The sequence below is a fragment of the Mesoplodon mirus genome (assembly GCF_964341445.2).
Source record: "Mesoplodon mirus genome assembly, chromosome: X".
NCBI classification, from domain to species: domain Eukaryota; kingdom Metazoa; phylum Chordata; class Mammalia; order Artiodactyla; family Ziphiidae; genus Mesoplodon; species Mesoplodon mirus.
The window spans coordinates 139,605,048-139,620,408 of NC_138981.1; the positions used below are offsets into that span (position 1 = coordinate 139,605,048).

The 15,361-nt window shown below is 53.0% G+C and overlaps 1 protein-coding gene across 1 annotated transcript; it reads right to left on the minus strand.

Moving 5' to 3' along the window:
* Positions 1 to 12,937: 12,937 nt before the first annotated feature.
* LOC309796867 (sodium- and chloride-dependent creatine transporter 1-like) lies at positions 12,938 to 14,682 on the minus strand. The gene is made up of 3 exons (XM_082610276.1): positions 14,501 to 14,682; positions 13,450 to 13,584; positions 12,938 to 13,358 (listed from the first exon to the last, which is right to left on the minus strand). The coding sequence occupies exons 1-3, from the start codon at positions 14,651 to 14,653 to the stop codon at positions 13,251 to 13,253; spliced, it is 396 nt and encodes a 131-aa protein (XP_082466402.1). The 5' UTR covers positions 14,654 to 14,682; the 3' UTR covers positions 12,938 to 13,250.
* Between the last annotated feature and the right edge of the window lie 679 nt (positions 14,683 to 15,361).

Consider the following 15,361-nt stretch of genomic DNA (forward strand, 5'->3'; position numbering starts at 1 on the left):
GGGTGTCTGTTTGTGCAGGCCCATTGGGGTTACACAGCGCTCTGAGGTGTGGAGCTTCATACAGGGGCGCCCGTTGGCTGGAGAGCCTGCAGGCTCTGTCGGTGGGAACCAATCACGAGTCAGGAGGCGTTACCAGGGGTCTGTTTGCGCAGGCGCTCTGGGAATCCCGAGTAGCTCGGGGCGCCAGACGGTTGAGTTTCGTAAGGGAGCGTTTTGTTCTTCCCCAGCTCGTAGGGAGGGTGGAAGCGGTTCTACATGGAGTCTGAGGCAGATGGTGGAGGAGCCATGAGGGCAGCAGACGAAGGCGAAGGCGCCGCGGCCGTTGCAGAGGGAGCAGCACGTGGCGACCAGGGTGACCCTGGTGACCCAGTCAATCCTGGCGACCCTGGAGACGCTAACAATCCTGGCGTCGCAGGAGAGGCAGGTGGCGCAGCCGGTGGCCTTGTGCAGGTCCAGCGGGCACCCCTCGCAGCAGGGCCACGTACAGACGCAGCAGGTGGGGGTGGAGATGCGGGTCAGCAGGCGCTACAGTGGTATCCGTTTTCAGGAGCCCCAGGGTTCTGGGCGGACAGGGGCTGGGCTGGAGGTGGTTTGGGGGGAGGGGCTGCAGGCGGTGGGGCCTGAAGTGTAGAAGGAGGGAAGTCTGGGCAGCTGCAGGGTATGGGCCAAGGGTGGTCTGGGCTGACGGGATGGTGGTGGGGAAAACCAACCTGAGGGAAACCAGAGGGTAGGGGTGGTGATGTCCAGGGTGGCCTCAGTGTATAGGGTGGGAGGTGTGGACGGCCTAAGGGGTGGTCTCGGGGAGAAGCCTGGGGGTGGGGTGTGAAGGCTGGTCTCAGTGAGGAGGAAGCCTGACGCACAGGCGAAGTCAGTAGTGTGGATGGTGCCTTAACCATATCTCCACCAGCACCCTTACTGTGGTTTTCTCAACGCACATGGACGCAGAGATCGCCTACGAGTTGCTGACTGTATACTTTCAAGTCCCAGGGTCCATTCAGAAGGAGCTCAACGTGGAGGGCCGCGTCCTGGTCGTGTCAGTTCTAGAGGGGGCTGGGGAGGGGGTGGTGGCAAGTGGCCAGAGCCAAGCTCAGGCCCGGTGGAGCTGTAAGGGAGGGTTAAGCCTAAAGAAGAAGTGTGCTGCTCTGGGATTGTCGGCGTGGGGGGACAGGGAGGGACGTGCTCCTCCACACGAACCTGAATTTTATTTTTCCCTCCCTTTTAGCCGATTGAGTGGTGAAGACTTTGGCCAACTCCGAGCTTCCATCATGCTCTGTGTGAACAAGATTTCCTGTGCGGTTCACATCTTGCAGCACTCTGTGCACCTCTTTTAAGTTCAGCGTCAGCAGTCCACAGGGGCCTAACCCTAACTTATGTGTCCTGTCCTTGGCGTCCTTCCCTAGGGCATTGCTTTCTTCAGTGGTCACCACTTTGTTGTTGCCGTTTCATCGTTTGCCTGTACTGGCCCTTGGGCACTCAGGGTCCACGTATTTTGTTTGGTGATTAAATGTTAACTGCAGAAAATACAACTGAGCTGCTGTTCTGTGCCTGAGTTTAGTTTTAGCTTCTGCACCTCCTAATATTCTTGCATTTGTCCTCAGGTTGGAGGGGAGGTCTGGGATTCAGCTATTCAAGTAGTACACGTAATTGAAGACAATGGGACAAAAAGAAAATTGTGTCCTGCCATTCAGTGTTAATCTTGGAATATTTTCTTAGTTTTATAGTTACATTTTTATATTAACACATAATGCCAGAATACTAAGTAGGAATTTGTGGCTTACCGACCTTGTTTCAGATCTGCAAAGAAAAGTGCTGGGGCAGTTGGTTAAGTGTTTGGGGTGAGGTGATTAGCTCCCTCTAAAACAGCTTGTATTCTGCAACGTTGCTAAACTCACTGGTTGATAGTAATAGCTCTTTTTATAAATCCCATGGGCCTTTCTACATATACAATCATTTTGTCTGTAAATAAAGGCACATTTACTTCTTCCTCTCCAATCGATGCATTTTAACTGATTTCTTTCATAATGGTTTGGATTTTCCTGCTTCTTTGCATGCCCGGTAATTTTAGATTGGATGCCAGGCATTATAAGATTTCCCTTGGGTGCTGGATGTTTTTCTATTCCTAAACTTATTCTTGAGCTTTGTTCTGGGATCCTATTAAGTTACTTGGAAACAGTTTGAACCTCTTGAGTCGTACTTTTTAAAATTTGCTTTGTGGGACCAGAGCAAATCTCAGTGTAGGATTAATTTAATTAACTGGAATCTTCAGTGTTCAAGAAAGCTATAGTTAGAAACAAGGACTCTTATACACTATCAGAGTGGTGGTAAAATCTGTCTGGACATTTGATTGGCATTTCCTCTTAAATATTAAGATATACTTATCCTTTGACCCACCTTTGGGAATCTATCACAGGAAAACTCTTGTGTATGTGAACAAGGCAGAATTGACCACAGCGTTAATTACAGCATTGTTTGTCATTGTGAAAAACAGGTAGAATGTACATCGACAGGGGAAAGGTTCAGTAAGTCACGGCAAGTCCGTCCTGGTGGAGTACCATATGGCAGTCAGAGCAAAGTAGATAGCTGGGAACTAATATGGAAGGAGATTAAAGCAAATTGCAGAATTCTGGGCACGGCGTATTCCTGTTTTTCGATACATTCGGACCATATGAGCATGTGGGGAAAGGCAGAGTCACCACCTGGAATGAGCCACCCCTGCTGTCAATGTCATCCCTGGGCATTGGGGAAGAAACCTTTCACTATTTAGATTTTAGATTTCCATGTTGTTTAAGTATTTTCATAAGGAATTATTAGCTTTGAAATGTTTTTCCTTTGGAAAATAATAGTCTGCTCCATTTTTCCCCTTTACAACCACTGACTTAACAAACTTTAATTCAGCAAAGGTCAGTGTGGGAGGATTAGGAAGTGGACACCCCCCTGAAGTGGATGTGGAACCCCAGAGTCAGGGGATGGAAGCTGATGGGAGGGCCAGTAGCAGGGCACATGCTCTATTACGAGAAGAATCTTTTCTAGTCTTGCTTTTAAAAAAAAAAAAACCATTAGAAATGGATTTTGAATTTGATGAAAAGTCTGCACCACTGTAGAGGACATCTATGGGTTTTGTCACCCAGCATCCGTTTCCCTTCTCTTGGTACTGGTATCGTCACGCCACCCTAGAAAATCTCCCCTTTCCTTTTCTCTCGGCCATTATGGTTCTGATCGAGTTGACGTCACCTCTGATTCCGGGGGTGGGCATGTGGCTCAGGCCTGGCCAATCGGAGCACTGCTTTCCTGCGGCCGTGGTGATCCCATCCAACCAGTGACACTTTTGGGGCTGCAGGGGAGGCAGGCTGGCAATGGACAGAGGGGAAGCTAGAGCAAGAAGACAGATCTCAGAGGACCGAGTCCTGGATCCAGCCAAGCCTGAAGACAGGAACTACCTCTGTACATTTCAGTTACACAGACCCAGAAATTCTCCCTTTGGCTTAAGCCAATGTGGATATTTTTGATTGTTTTTGTTCTACTCAGTTCCAAACCCTCCAAGGGGCTCCCTGTCAGAGTTGAAAACAAAGCCTTACAGTGGCCTGAAAAGTCCTACGTGATCCAGCCTGTATCCTCTCTGGCTTCATCCCTTCCCCTTCCCCTTCCCCTTCCCCTTTCCCCTTGCCTATTTGAATCCAGCCCCACAGGGCTCTTTGCCCTTTAGGAAAAACGAGGCCCATTCATTCCTGCCTCAGGGCCTTTGCACTGGCCTTTTCTTGTCTAGAACTCTTCATCCAGAGTTCACCGGGGTTACTGAAATGTCACCCGCTCAGCCAGGCTTTGCTGGCCACCCTATTTGAAATTGCATCCCACTTTCTCCTCAAGTGCATTACTTATAAAAGGCGTGAGCTTGCCTTGAAGCCCCATCAGGATCCCTCTGTCCATATTTTTGCAGACATCACCCCATCCCGATAAATGGTACTTGACAGAAATGGGTATTAATGTGCTAGAGATGATCACACAGAAAACCTCTTTTAGGGAGCATGTGACTTAACTTGGGGAGGGCCTCTTATAAGCATCTGTATTTTTTATCGATATTTCTCTGGAACACGAATGGGTAGATCATGTTGGCCATGTACAGGCAGGAACACAGACCCTGGGGTCACATGGACAACTCACAGCTCTGCCGCTTATTTAATCTCTCTGAGCTGTAGTTTTCCCATTTGTAAAAAGGGCAGAATGCCATCTGGTTACTTCAGAGTTGCTAATGAGATGAGGCAGCCAACACACCTAGAGTAGTGCCCAACCAAAGGTAGAAGGCAAGGGACTTCCCTGGTGGCGCCGTGGTTAAGGATCCGCCTGCAAAGGCAGGGGACACGGGTTCGATCCCTGGTCCGGGAAGATTCCACATGCCGCGGAGCAGCTAAGCCCGTGCGCCACAACTACTGAGTCTGAGCTCTGGAGACCACGAGCCCCATCTACTGAGCCCACGAGCCACAACTACTGAAGCCCTCGCGCCTAGAGACCGTGCTCCGCAACAAGAGAAGCCACCACAATGAGAAGCCCGGGCACCGCAATGAAGAATAACCCCTGCTCACCACCGCAACTAGAGAAAGCCCGCGTGTAGCAACGAAGACCCAACACAGCCAAAAAAACCAAGCAAGACAAAACAAGAAGAAAAAAACCAAAGGTGGAAGGGAAAACCGTGAAAGCAATTCCATTTCAGGCCATGCCCAAAAACTGGATTTTCCTTTAGATTATAACTATTGTGAATGTAAGTTAAAATTTTAAGGAAAGTCACCTGGTGGCTGCTAGGCTGCAGGAGCTGGGGGAATTGGGAAGTGACTGCTAGTGGGTACAGGGATGATAAGAAGATTGTGAAGTTGGTTGTGGTGATGGTTGCAAAAATCTATGAATATACTAAAACCCGCTGGACTGTGCACTTTAGACGGCTGGATTGTATGGTGTGTGAGTTTATCTCAATAAAGCCTTATAAAAATTGTTGTCCAAGAGCCCTGTGCAGCTTCCTATGAAAATGCAAACGAAGATACAGCAAAACATTTACACCTTTCCCAAAGCTCTGTTTGACAGATGACCACTGGACAGGTGGTGCCATGTGCACTAACCACAGGGCGGAAGAGAACAGGGGACTGTCTGCCTTGGTCTCATGATGCAGGTGACCCCACTCTGTCCTTTCCCTAGAGGCTGCTTTCTCTAGAGTCATTCAGAGGTGAACCCCCCACAGAGAGGGGTGTGCATGTCGGGGGTGGGCAGGCAGCAGCTGACGCTACCACATCCTCGGTGGAGCAGAGTGCAGGGCAAGTGTGGTAGGTCCTGGCGGGTCTGGAAGCAGGGAGACCCAGGGATGGAACCGTTCTGTGAATTCCACTGGTTCCATTGGTTCTGAGCATTGTGGGTCTGGGGGCGAGGTGGGGACTGATTTCTCAGAACCACGTGGATGAACGTCTGCTGCCAACAGACAGGTTGGAAGTCCAAGATCAAGGTACCGGCAGATTTGGTGTCTGGTGAGGGCCCACTTGTGCTTTGTAGACAGCCATCTTCTCACTGTGTCCTCACATGGCAGAAGGGGTGACTGAGCTCTTTGGGGTCTCTTTGGTAAGGGCACTAATCCCATTCATGAGGGCTCCACCCTCATGACCCAGATCATCTCCCAAAGGCCCCACTTTGCAGGTTAGGATTTCAACACATGAATTTTGAGGGGACACAAACATTCAGTCTATGGCATAATTCAACCCATAATAGTACCATTAGATGCCAAGCAAAAGCAATCAGTTCTTTTCTGGAGAATGCCATCCTAGGTTCCAAAGAATCCCCACAAAAATCTTCTTAAGGACAGAGAGCAGTACACAGTTCAAAAACAACCAGGCACTCAATAACACAAGGCATCCTGAACAGGACAGGTGCCCTGAGACACCTCAGGAAATTGAAATAAAAGCAAAAATAAACAAATGGGACCTACTCAAACTTAAAAGATTTTCCACAGCAAAGAAAACTATCAAAACAAAAAGGCCACCTACTGAATGGAAGAAAATATTTGCAAATGATATGTCCGATGATGGTTTTTTCAAAAAAATTTTATTGGAGTTGATTTACAATGTTGTGTTAGTTTCAGGTGTACAGCAAAGAGAATTGGTTATACATATACATATATCGACTCATTTTTGATTCTTTTCCCATATAGGTCATTACAGAGTATTGAGTAGAGTTGCCTGTGCTATACAGTATGTCCTTACTAGTTATCTATTTTATACAGAGTAGTGTGTATCTGTCAATCCCAATCTCCAAGTTTATCCCTTCCCCCCGCCCCTGCTTGCCCCCCTGGTAACCATAAGTTTGTTTTCTACATCTGTGACTCTATTTCTGTTTTGTACATGAGTTCATTTGTACCATTTTTTTAAGAATCCACAAATAAGTGATATCATGATATTTGTCTTTCTGTGTCTGACTTACTACACTTAGTATGACAATATCTAGGTCCATCCATGTTGCTACAAATAGCAGTGTTTCATCCTTTTTTATGGCTGAGTAATATTCCATTGTATATATATACCATATCTTCTTTATCCATTAACTGTTGTGGTTTTTTTTTTTTTTGTGGTATGCGGGCCTCTCACCGTTGTGGCATTTCCCGTTGCGCAGCACAGGTCCAGACGTGCAGGCTCAGCAGCCATGGCCCACGGGCCCAGCCGCTCCACGGCATGTGGGATCCTGCTGGACCGGGGCACAAACCCTCGTCCCCTGCATCAGCAGGCGGACTCTCAACCACTGCACCACCAGGGAAGCCCTATCCATTAACTGTTGATGGACGTTTGGGTTGCTTCCATGTCTTGGCTATTGTAAATAGTGCTGCTATGAACACTGGGGTGCATGTATCTGCTCGAATTAGAGATGGAAGGGACAACCCCCGGAGAAGGGTAAGACTTTGACTCGCTAGTGTTGGGGAGAGAGTGGGTGTGTTTTATCTGTTTGGAGGAGAGTTGCAAAATGGGAGACAGGAGACTGACGTTGGCAATATTGTCTGAAAACCTACATGATGGGCTAATACATGGAAAGCACTTGAAACAGCGTATGGAACATAGGAAGTGCCAGCTATTACTACGGAGTCCAGTAGCCAGAGGGTGGACCTTGCTGAGTTCTGTGGCTTGGCCCCTCGCCATCTACTCCAACCTTCATCCGGTGAGCCCTGTTCTATGGCACAACTGTTCTTACATATGTCTCCCCAACCTGACAGGGAGCCCCTGAGGGAGCCATGTGTCCAGGCTCCCCGCTGGGTCCCCGAGGGCAGACAGGCAGGTGAGAGAGACAGGCGTAGACCAGGTGTACCGAGACGTTCAAAAACTGACTCAGAGCCACAATGGAGAGAAACTGGAAGGGAGGGAAGGCGAGCCAGGGATGCCCCTCAACCCAGGGAAGAGGCACCCGCTGCCGGCGCCTCTGCCCCTCCACTCGGGCCTGGAGGCGCAGAGTGGAGAGGACTCTCCAGCCAGGGGGTGGGGATCAAGTGGCCCGGACTGAAGTCCCTGCCCCTCCTCGGGCTCTGGCCCTGGTGCAGTCTCCTTCCGTGGCAGCAGTGGTCACTGGCAGACACCCACACCCCCACCCCCACCCCAGGCAGTGCTGCTCCCAGGCCTGCCGTCACCCAGGCTGTACCTTTCCGGTTGACTTGAATCCCTTCCAGACACAGAAGTAGACCAGCAACCAGCAGGACAGCAGACACAGGGTCACCTCCCAGTTGAGGGCCCCTGGAACCTCCAGCACCCCGAAGAGCCACAGGACTTTGTTCCTGGGGGAGGGAAAGGCCATGAGGGCTGTGCCAGCAAAGGGCCAGGAGACTCGGGGTGGCCCTGGGGTTGCGCCCCCCGCCCCTCCTGCCACAACCCTTGAGTCCAGCCGGTCTCCCCCGTGCACCTGGCCGGCCCGGGCCAAGCCTGCAGCCTGGAGTCGCTGCAGTCTGTGTCCCGGGAGCCTTGGAGCCGCTGGCGGCCCGGCCCCACGCCACCTCAGTGGGCCCAGCAGCAGTTCCCCGCTTCCCTCCCCAGGCGGGCAGGCACCGCCGCTCTGCATCCCTGGCCTCATGCCCCCAGGGCCGGCCCCGACACACGCGCGCGTGCACGTGCCGACTTGAGCTACCTGTGGGAGACCAGAGGGCTGGCCGGGCCTGGCCCAGAAGTGCCCTACTCCCTTCCAGAACTCGATGACAGGGACCTGCGCTCAGCAGGCTGGTCACATGTGAAGTTGGCCAGGCTGGCATTGATACAGACTTCGAAGTGCACGGGGCTCGCCTGGGGTTTGCAGGCTTGGCAGGGAAAGTTACATACACAAAGGCCTTAGGAGGAGGGGCACGGGTCTGTTTGGACATGCGCACTGGGGAGCCCCAGCCACACTAAGGGGAGGAGCGTCATCTGGAGGCCTCATGGCTAAGCCGCTTCCCGGGTGTCTGGGCCTGAGGTAGACCGGTTAGAGGGACCAGACCGTGTGGGTGTCTGTTTGTGCAGGCCCATTGGGGTTACACAGCGCTCTGAGGTGTGGAGCTTCATACAGGGGCGCCCGTTGGCTGGAGAGCCTGCAGGCTCTGTCGGTGGGAACCAATCACGAGTCAGGAGGCGTTACCAGGGGTCTGTTTGCGCAGGCGCTCTGGGAATCCCGAGTAGCTCGGGGCGCCAGACGGTTGAGTTTCGTAAGGGAGCGTTTTGTTCTTCCCCAGCTCGTAGGGAGGGTGGAAGCGGTTCTACATGGAGTCTGAGGCAGATGGTGGAGGAGCCATGAGGGCAGCAGACGAAGGCGAAGGCGCCGCGGCCGTTGCAGAGGGAGCAGCACGTGGCGACCAGGGTGACCCTGGTGACCCAGTCAATCCTGGCGACCCTGGAGACGCTAACAATCCTGGCGTCGCAGGAGAGGCAGGTGGCGCAGCCGGTGGCCTTGTGCAGGTCCAGCGGGCACCCCTCGCAGCAGGGCCACGTACAGACGCAGCAGGCGGGGGTGGAGATGCGGGTCAGCAGGCGCTACAGTGGTATCCGTTTTCAGGAGCCCCAGGGTTCTGGGCGGACAGGGGCTGGGCTGGAGGTGGTTTGGGGGGAGGGGCTGCAGGCGGTGGGGCCTGAAGTGTAGAAGGAGGGAAGTCTGGGCAGCTGCAGGGTACGGGCCAAGGGTGGTCTGGGCTGACGGGATGGTGGTGGGGAAAACCAACCTGAGGGAAACCAGAGGGTAGGGGTGGTGATGTCCAGGGTGGCCTCAGTGTATAGGGTGGGAGGTGTGGACGGCCTAAGGGGTGGTCTCGGGGAGAAGCCTGGGGGTGGGGTGTGAAGGCTGGTCTCAGTGAGGAGGAAGCCTGACGCACAGGCGAAGTCAGTAGTGTGGATGGTGCCTTAACCATATCTCCACCAGCACCCTTACTGTGGTTTTCTCAACGCACATGGACGCAGAGATCGCCTACGAGTTGCTGACTGTATACTTTCAAGTCCCAGGGTCCATTCAGAAGGAGCTCAACGTGGAGGGCCGCGTCCTGGTCGTGTCAGTTCTAGAGGGGGCTGGGGAGGGGGTGGTGGCAAGTGGCCAGAGCCAAGCTCAGGCCCGGTGGAGCTGTAAGGGAGGGTTAAGCCTAAAGAAGAAGTGTGCTGCTCTGGGATTGTCGGCGTGGGGGGACAGGGAGGGACGTGCTCCTCCACACGAACCTGAATTTTATTTTTCCCTCCCTTTTAGCCGATTGAGTGGTGAAGACTTTGGCCAACTCCGAGCTTCCATCATGCTCTGTGTGAACAAGATTTCCTGTGCGGTTCACATCTTGCAGCACTCTGTGCACCTCTTTTAAGTTCAGCGTCAGCAGTCCACAGGGGCCTAACCCTAACTTATGTGTCCTGTCCTTGGCGTCCTTCCCTAGGGCATTGCTTTCTTCAGTGGTCACCACTTTGTTGTTGCCGTTTCATCGTTTGCCTGTACTGGCCCTTGGGCACTCAGGGTCCACGTATTTTGTTTGGTGATTAAATGTTAACTGCAGAAAATACAACTGAGCTGCTGTTCTGTGCCTGAGTTTAGTTTTAGCTTCTGCACCTCCTAATATTCTTGCATTTGTCCTCAGGTTGGAGGGGAGGTCTGGGATTCAGCTATTCAAGTAGTACACGTAATTGAAGACAATGGGACAAAAAGAAAATTGTGTCCTGCCATTCAGTGTTAATCTTGGAATATTTTCTTAGTTTTATAGTTACATTTTTATATTAACACATAATGCCAGAATACTAAGTAGGAATTTGTGGCTTACCGACCTTGTTTCAGATCTGCAAAGAAAAGTGCTGGGGCAGTTGGTTAAGTGTTTGGGGTGAGGTGATTAGCTCCCTCTAAAACAGCTTGTATTCTGCAACGTTGCTAAACTCACTGGTTGATAGTAATAGCTCTTTTTATAAATCCCATGGGCCTTTCTACATATACAATCATTTTGTCTGTAAATAAAGGCACATTTACTTCTTCCTCTCCAATCGATGCATTTTAACTGATTTCTTTCATAATGGTTTGGATTTTCCTGCTTCTTTGCATGCCCGGTAATTTTAGATTGGATGCCAGGCATTATAAGACTTCCCTTGGGTGCTGGATGTTTTTCTATTCCTAAACTTATTCTTGAGCTTTGTTCTGGGATCCTATTAAGTTACTTGGAAACAGTTTGAACCTCTTGAGTCGTACTTTTTAAAATTTGCTTTGTGGGACCAGAGCAAATCTCAGTGTAGGATTAATTTAATTAACTGGAATCTTCAGTGTTCAAGAAGGCTATAGTTAGAAACAAGGACTCTTATACACTATCAGAGTGGTGGTAAAACCTGTCTGGACATTTGATTGGCATTTCCTCTTAAATATTAAGATATACTTATCCTTTGACCCACCTTTGGGAATCTATCACAGGAAAACTCTTGTGTATGTGAACAAGGCAGAATTGACCACAGCGTTAATTACAGCATTGTTTGTCATTGTGAAAAACAGGTAGAATGTACATCGACAGGGGAAAGGTTCAGTAAGTCACGGCAAGTCCGTCCTGGTGGAGTACCATATGGCAGTCAGAGCAAAGTAGATAGCTGGGAACTAATATGGAAGGAGATTAAAGCAAATTGCAGAATTCTGGGCACGGCGTATTCCTGTTTTTCGATACATTCGGACCATATGAGCATGTGGGGAAAGGCAGAGTCACCACCTGGAATGAGCCACCCCTGCTGTCAATGTCATCCCTGGGCATTGGGGAAGAAACCTTTCACTATTTAGATTTTAGATTTCCATGTTGTTTAAGTATTTTCATAAGGAATTATTAGCTTTGAAATGTTTTTCCTTTGGAAAATAATAGTCTGCTCCATTTTTCCCCTTTACAACCACTGACTTAACAAACTTTAATTCAGCAAAGGTCAGTGTGGGAGGATTAGGAAGAGGACACCCCCCTGAAGTGGATGTGGAACCCCAGAGTCAGGGGATGGAAGCTGATGGGAGGGCCAGTAGCAGGGCACATGCTCTATTACGAGAAGAATCTTTTCTAGTCTTGCTTTTTAAAAAAAAAAAAAACCATTAGAAATGGATTTTGAATTTGATGAAAAGTCTGCACCAATGTAGAGGACATCTATGGGTTTTGTCACCCAGCATCCGTTTCCCTTCTCTTGGTACTGGTATCGTCACGTCACCCTAGAAAATCTCCCCTTTCCTTTTCTCTCGGCCATTATGGTTCTGATCGAGTTGACGTCACCTCTGATTCCGGGGGTGGGCATGTGGCTCAGGCCTGGCCAATCGGAGCACTGCTTTCCTGCGGCCGTGGTGATCCCATCCAACCAGTGACACTTTTGGGGCTGCAGGGGAGGCAGGCTGGCAATGGACAGAGGGGAAGCTAGAGCAAGAAGACAGATCTCAGAGGACCGAGTCCTGGATCCAGCCAAGCCTGAAGACAGGAACTACCTCTGTACACTTCAGTTACACAGACCCAGAAATTCTCCCTTTGGCTAAAGCCAATGTGGATATTTTTGATTGTTTTTGTTCTACTCAGTTCCAAACCCTCCAAGGGGCTCCCTGTCAGAGTTGAAAACAAAGCCTTACAGTGGCCTGAAAAGTCCTACGTGATCCAGCCTGTAACCTCTCTGGCTTCATCCCTTCCCCTTCCCCTTCCCCTTCCCCTTTCCCCTTGCCTATTTGAATCCAGCCCCACAGGGCTCTTTGCCCTTTAGGAAAAACGAGGCCCATTCATTCCTGCCTCAGGGCCTTTGCACTGGCCTTTTCTTGTCTAGAACTCTTCATCCAGAGTTCACCGGGGTTACTGAAATGTCACCCGCTCAGCCAGGCTTTGCTGGCCACCCTATTTGAAATTGCATCCCACTTTCTCCTCAAGTGCATTACTTATAAAAGGCGTGAGCTTGCCTTGAAGCCCCATCAGGATCCCTCTGTCCATATTTTTGCAGACATCACCCCATCCCGATAAATGGTACTTGACAGAAATGGGTATTAATGTGCTAGAGATGATCACACAGAAAACCTCTTTTAGGGAGCATGTGACTTAACTTGGGGAGGGCCTCTTATAAGCATCTGTATTTTTTATCGATATTTCTCTGGAACACGAATGGGTAGATCATGTTGGCCATGTACAGGCAGGAACACAGACCCTGGGGTCACATGGACAACTCACAGCTCTGCCGCTTATTTAATCTCTCTGAGCTGTAGTTTTCCCATTTGTAAAAAGGGCAGAATGCCATCTGGTTACTTCAGAGTTGCTAATGAGATGAGGCAGCCAACACACCTAGAGTAGTGCCCAACCAAAGGTAGAAGGCAAGGGACTTCCCTGGTGGCGCCGTGGTTAAGGATCCGCCTGCAAAGGCAGGGGACACGGGTTCGATCCCTGGTCCGGGAAGATTCCACATGCCGCGGAGCAGCTAAGCCCGTGCGCCACAACTACTGAGTCTGAGCTCTGGAGACCACGAGCCCCATCTACTGAGCCCACGTGCCATAACTACTGCAGCTCTCGCGCCTAGAGCCCACGCTCTGCAACAAGAGAAGCCACAGAAATGAGAAGACTGCACACCACAACGAAAAGTAGCCCCCACTTGCCACAACTAGAGAAAGCCCGCACGTTGGCCATGAAGCCCAGGATGGAGAAGACCACGAAGCCAGCAAAGAAGCTGGTCCCGCTGTTGATAAGTGCGAGGATGATGGCATCCCTGGGGGCAGAGGGGACCATGTGGGCTGGTGAGACTGCCTGCTGCCCATGGGCAGGCAGGGCAGGGGTGGCAGGGCCATAGTGCCTACTTGTAGCAGTTGCTGTTGAAGCGATTGTAGCTGCCCAGGGCCGTGAGGGCCCCCAGGCCAATGGCGTAAGGAAAGAAAATCTGGGTCCCGGCATCTATCCATACCTGGAGGTGAGCGAGGGGAGAGCAGGTGTGAGGAGCCCTGCTAGGCCGGCCTGCTCCCGCACCGTGTCCCCCCACCCGACCTCTACCTCACCTGAGGGGACGCCAGCTTCGACCAGTCGGGCTTGAGATAGTAGACGATGCCGTCCAGGGCTCCAGGCAGCAGCACTCCCCGCACGAGCAGCACAACCAGGACCACGTAGGGGAATGTAGCGGTGAAATACACGACCTGGGGGGCGGGGCCCCTCAGAGGGGTCCTGCGGCACCCACCTCCCCCTTAGGCGCCCTCAGCCTGCGCAGGGCTGCCAGGAAGGCCACGGTCCCCGTCCGCACCCCCCCCCCACAGCTGGCCGGTGTGCTCAGTGCTGAGGAGGGAGGCCACCCAGCGGCACCCCCTTCTACTCATCAGAGCCACGGCTCCTCCCAAAGGAAGCTGGGTGTTTGGCTGGGGCACCAGCAGCCCCACGGCAAGAAGTACAGGTCAGCTGCAGAGGGAGGGAGAGGCAGGGAGCGAGGCCGCAGCCCGCAGGCAGGTCCCACGCCTCCCGTGCCGACTCCAGGTCCTCGTCTGCAGAGAGGCGGGGGTCCTCGGTGCCAGGGATTAGAACTCAGCTAGCCAGAGACAGAGGCAAGATCAAGACCACAGCAAAGGCCTCTGCCTCCCACCCAAGCAGCGCCAAGCGGCTGCTCTGCGGACCCTGCTGGAATGCTCCCGCCCTCCAGAGACCTGGCTGTGTCCCGCGTGTCCCGCAACCGTCGGCACGCTGTCTTATTGTGTCTGTTCACACAGTTGTCCCCGCAACCTGACAGGGAGCCCCTGAGGGAGGGATGTGTGCAGGCTCCCTGCTGGGTGCCCCAGGGCAGACAGGCAGGTGAGGAAGACAGACCGAGAAGGTCAAAAAACTGACTCAGAGCCAGAACCCAGAGAAACTGGAAGGGAGGGAAGGCTGCCGGGCCTGGAGGCGCAGGGTGGGGAGGACTCTCCAGCCAGGGGGTGGGGATCAAGTGGCCCGGACTGAAGTCCCTGCCCCTCCTCGGGCTCTGGCCCTGGTGCAGTCTCCTCCCGTGGCAGCAGTGGTCGCTGGCAGACACCCACACCCCCCCACGCAGTGCTGCCCCCAGGCCTGCCGTCACCCCGGCTGGACCTTTCCTGTTGACTTGACCCCCTTCCAGACACAGAAGTAGACCAGCACCCAGCGGGCCAGGAGACACAGGGTCACCTCCCAGTTGAGGGCCCCCGGAACCTCCAGCCCTCCGGAGAGCTGCAAGACTTTGTTCCTGTGGGAGGGAAAGGCCATGAGGGCTGTGCCAGCAAAGGGCCAGGAGACTCGGGGTGGCCCTGGGGTGGTGCCCCCCGCCCCCCCCGCGCCCCCCCGCCGCAGCCCTTGCGTCCAGCCGGTTTTCCCCACGCACCTGGCCGGCCCGGGCCAAGCCTGCAGCCTGGAGTCGCCGCAGTCTGTGTCCCTGGAGCCTTGGAGCCGCTGGTGGCCTGGCCCCACGCCGTCCACAACAGGCCCAGAAGCAGTCCCCCACTTCCTTCCCCAGGCGGGCAGGCACCGCCCGCTCTGCATCCCTGGCCTCAGCCCCCCAGGGCCGGGCCCCAACACACGTGCACGTGCACACACATGCATGCGTGTGCATGCACACACACATGCAGACTTGAGCTACGTGTGGGAGATGAGAGGGCTGGCCGGGCCTGTCCCAGAGGCACCCGACTCCCTGCAGAAGTTGATGACAGGGACCTGCACTCAGCAAGCTGGTCACACGTGAGGGTGGCCCGCCTGGCACCAGCACAGACTTGGAGGTGCATCGGGCTCGCCTGGGGTTTGCCGGTTTGCTGGGAAGCAGTCACGTGCCCAGAGGCCTCGCAAACGTGACATCCGGGGAATGGCGGCGGGGCCTGCTTGCGCAGGCGCTCCTCTGGTAGCCCCAGTGACGTCACCGCCTAGGGGCGGAGCTTCCTGTGGCGGCCTCCGTTTCCTCAGAAGCTCGTGCTGGGCGTGGAG

Bases quoted from the DNA above. Each gene is read 5' to 3' on its own strand.
- LOC309796867 (XM_082610276.1), bottom strand. From the start codon at position 14,653: ATGGCCTTTCCCTCCCACAGGAACAAAGTCTTGCAGCTCTCCGGAGGG. The intron at 13,585-14,500 runs GTCCAGCCGGGG...CCCGCCCCCCAG, and splicing joins GGGTCAAGTCAACAGGAAAG to GTCGTGTATTTCACCGCTAC. The intron at 13,359-13,449 runs GTGAGGTAGAGG...GCTCACCTCCAG, and splicing joins CGAAGCTGGCGTCCCCTCAG to GTATGGATAGATGCCGGGAC.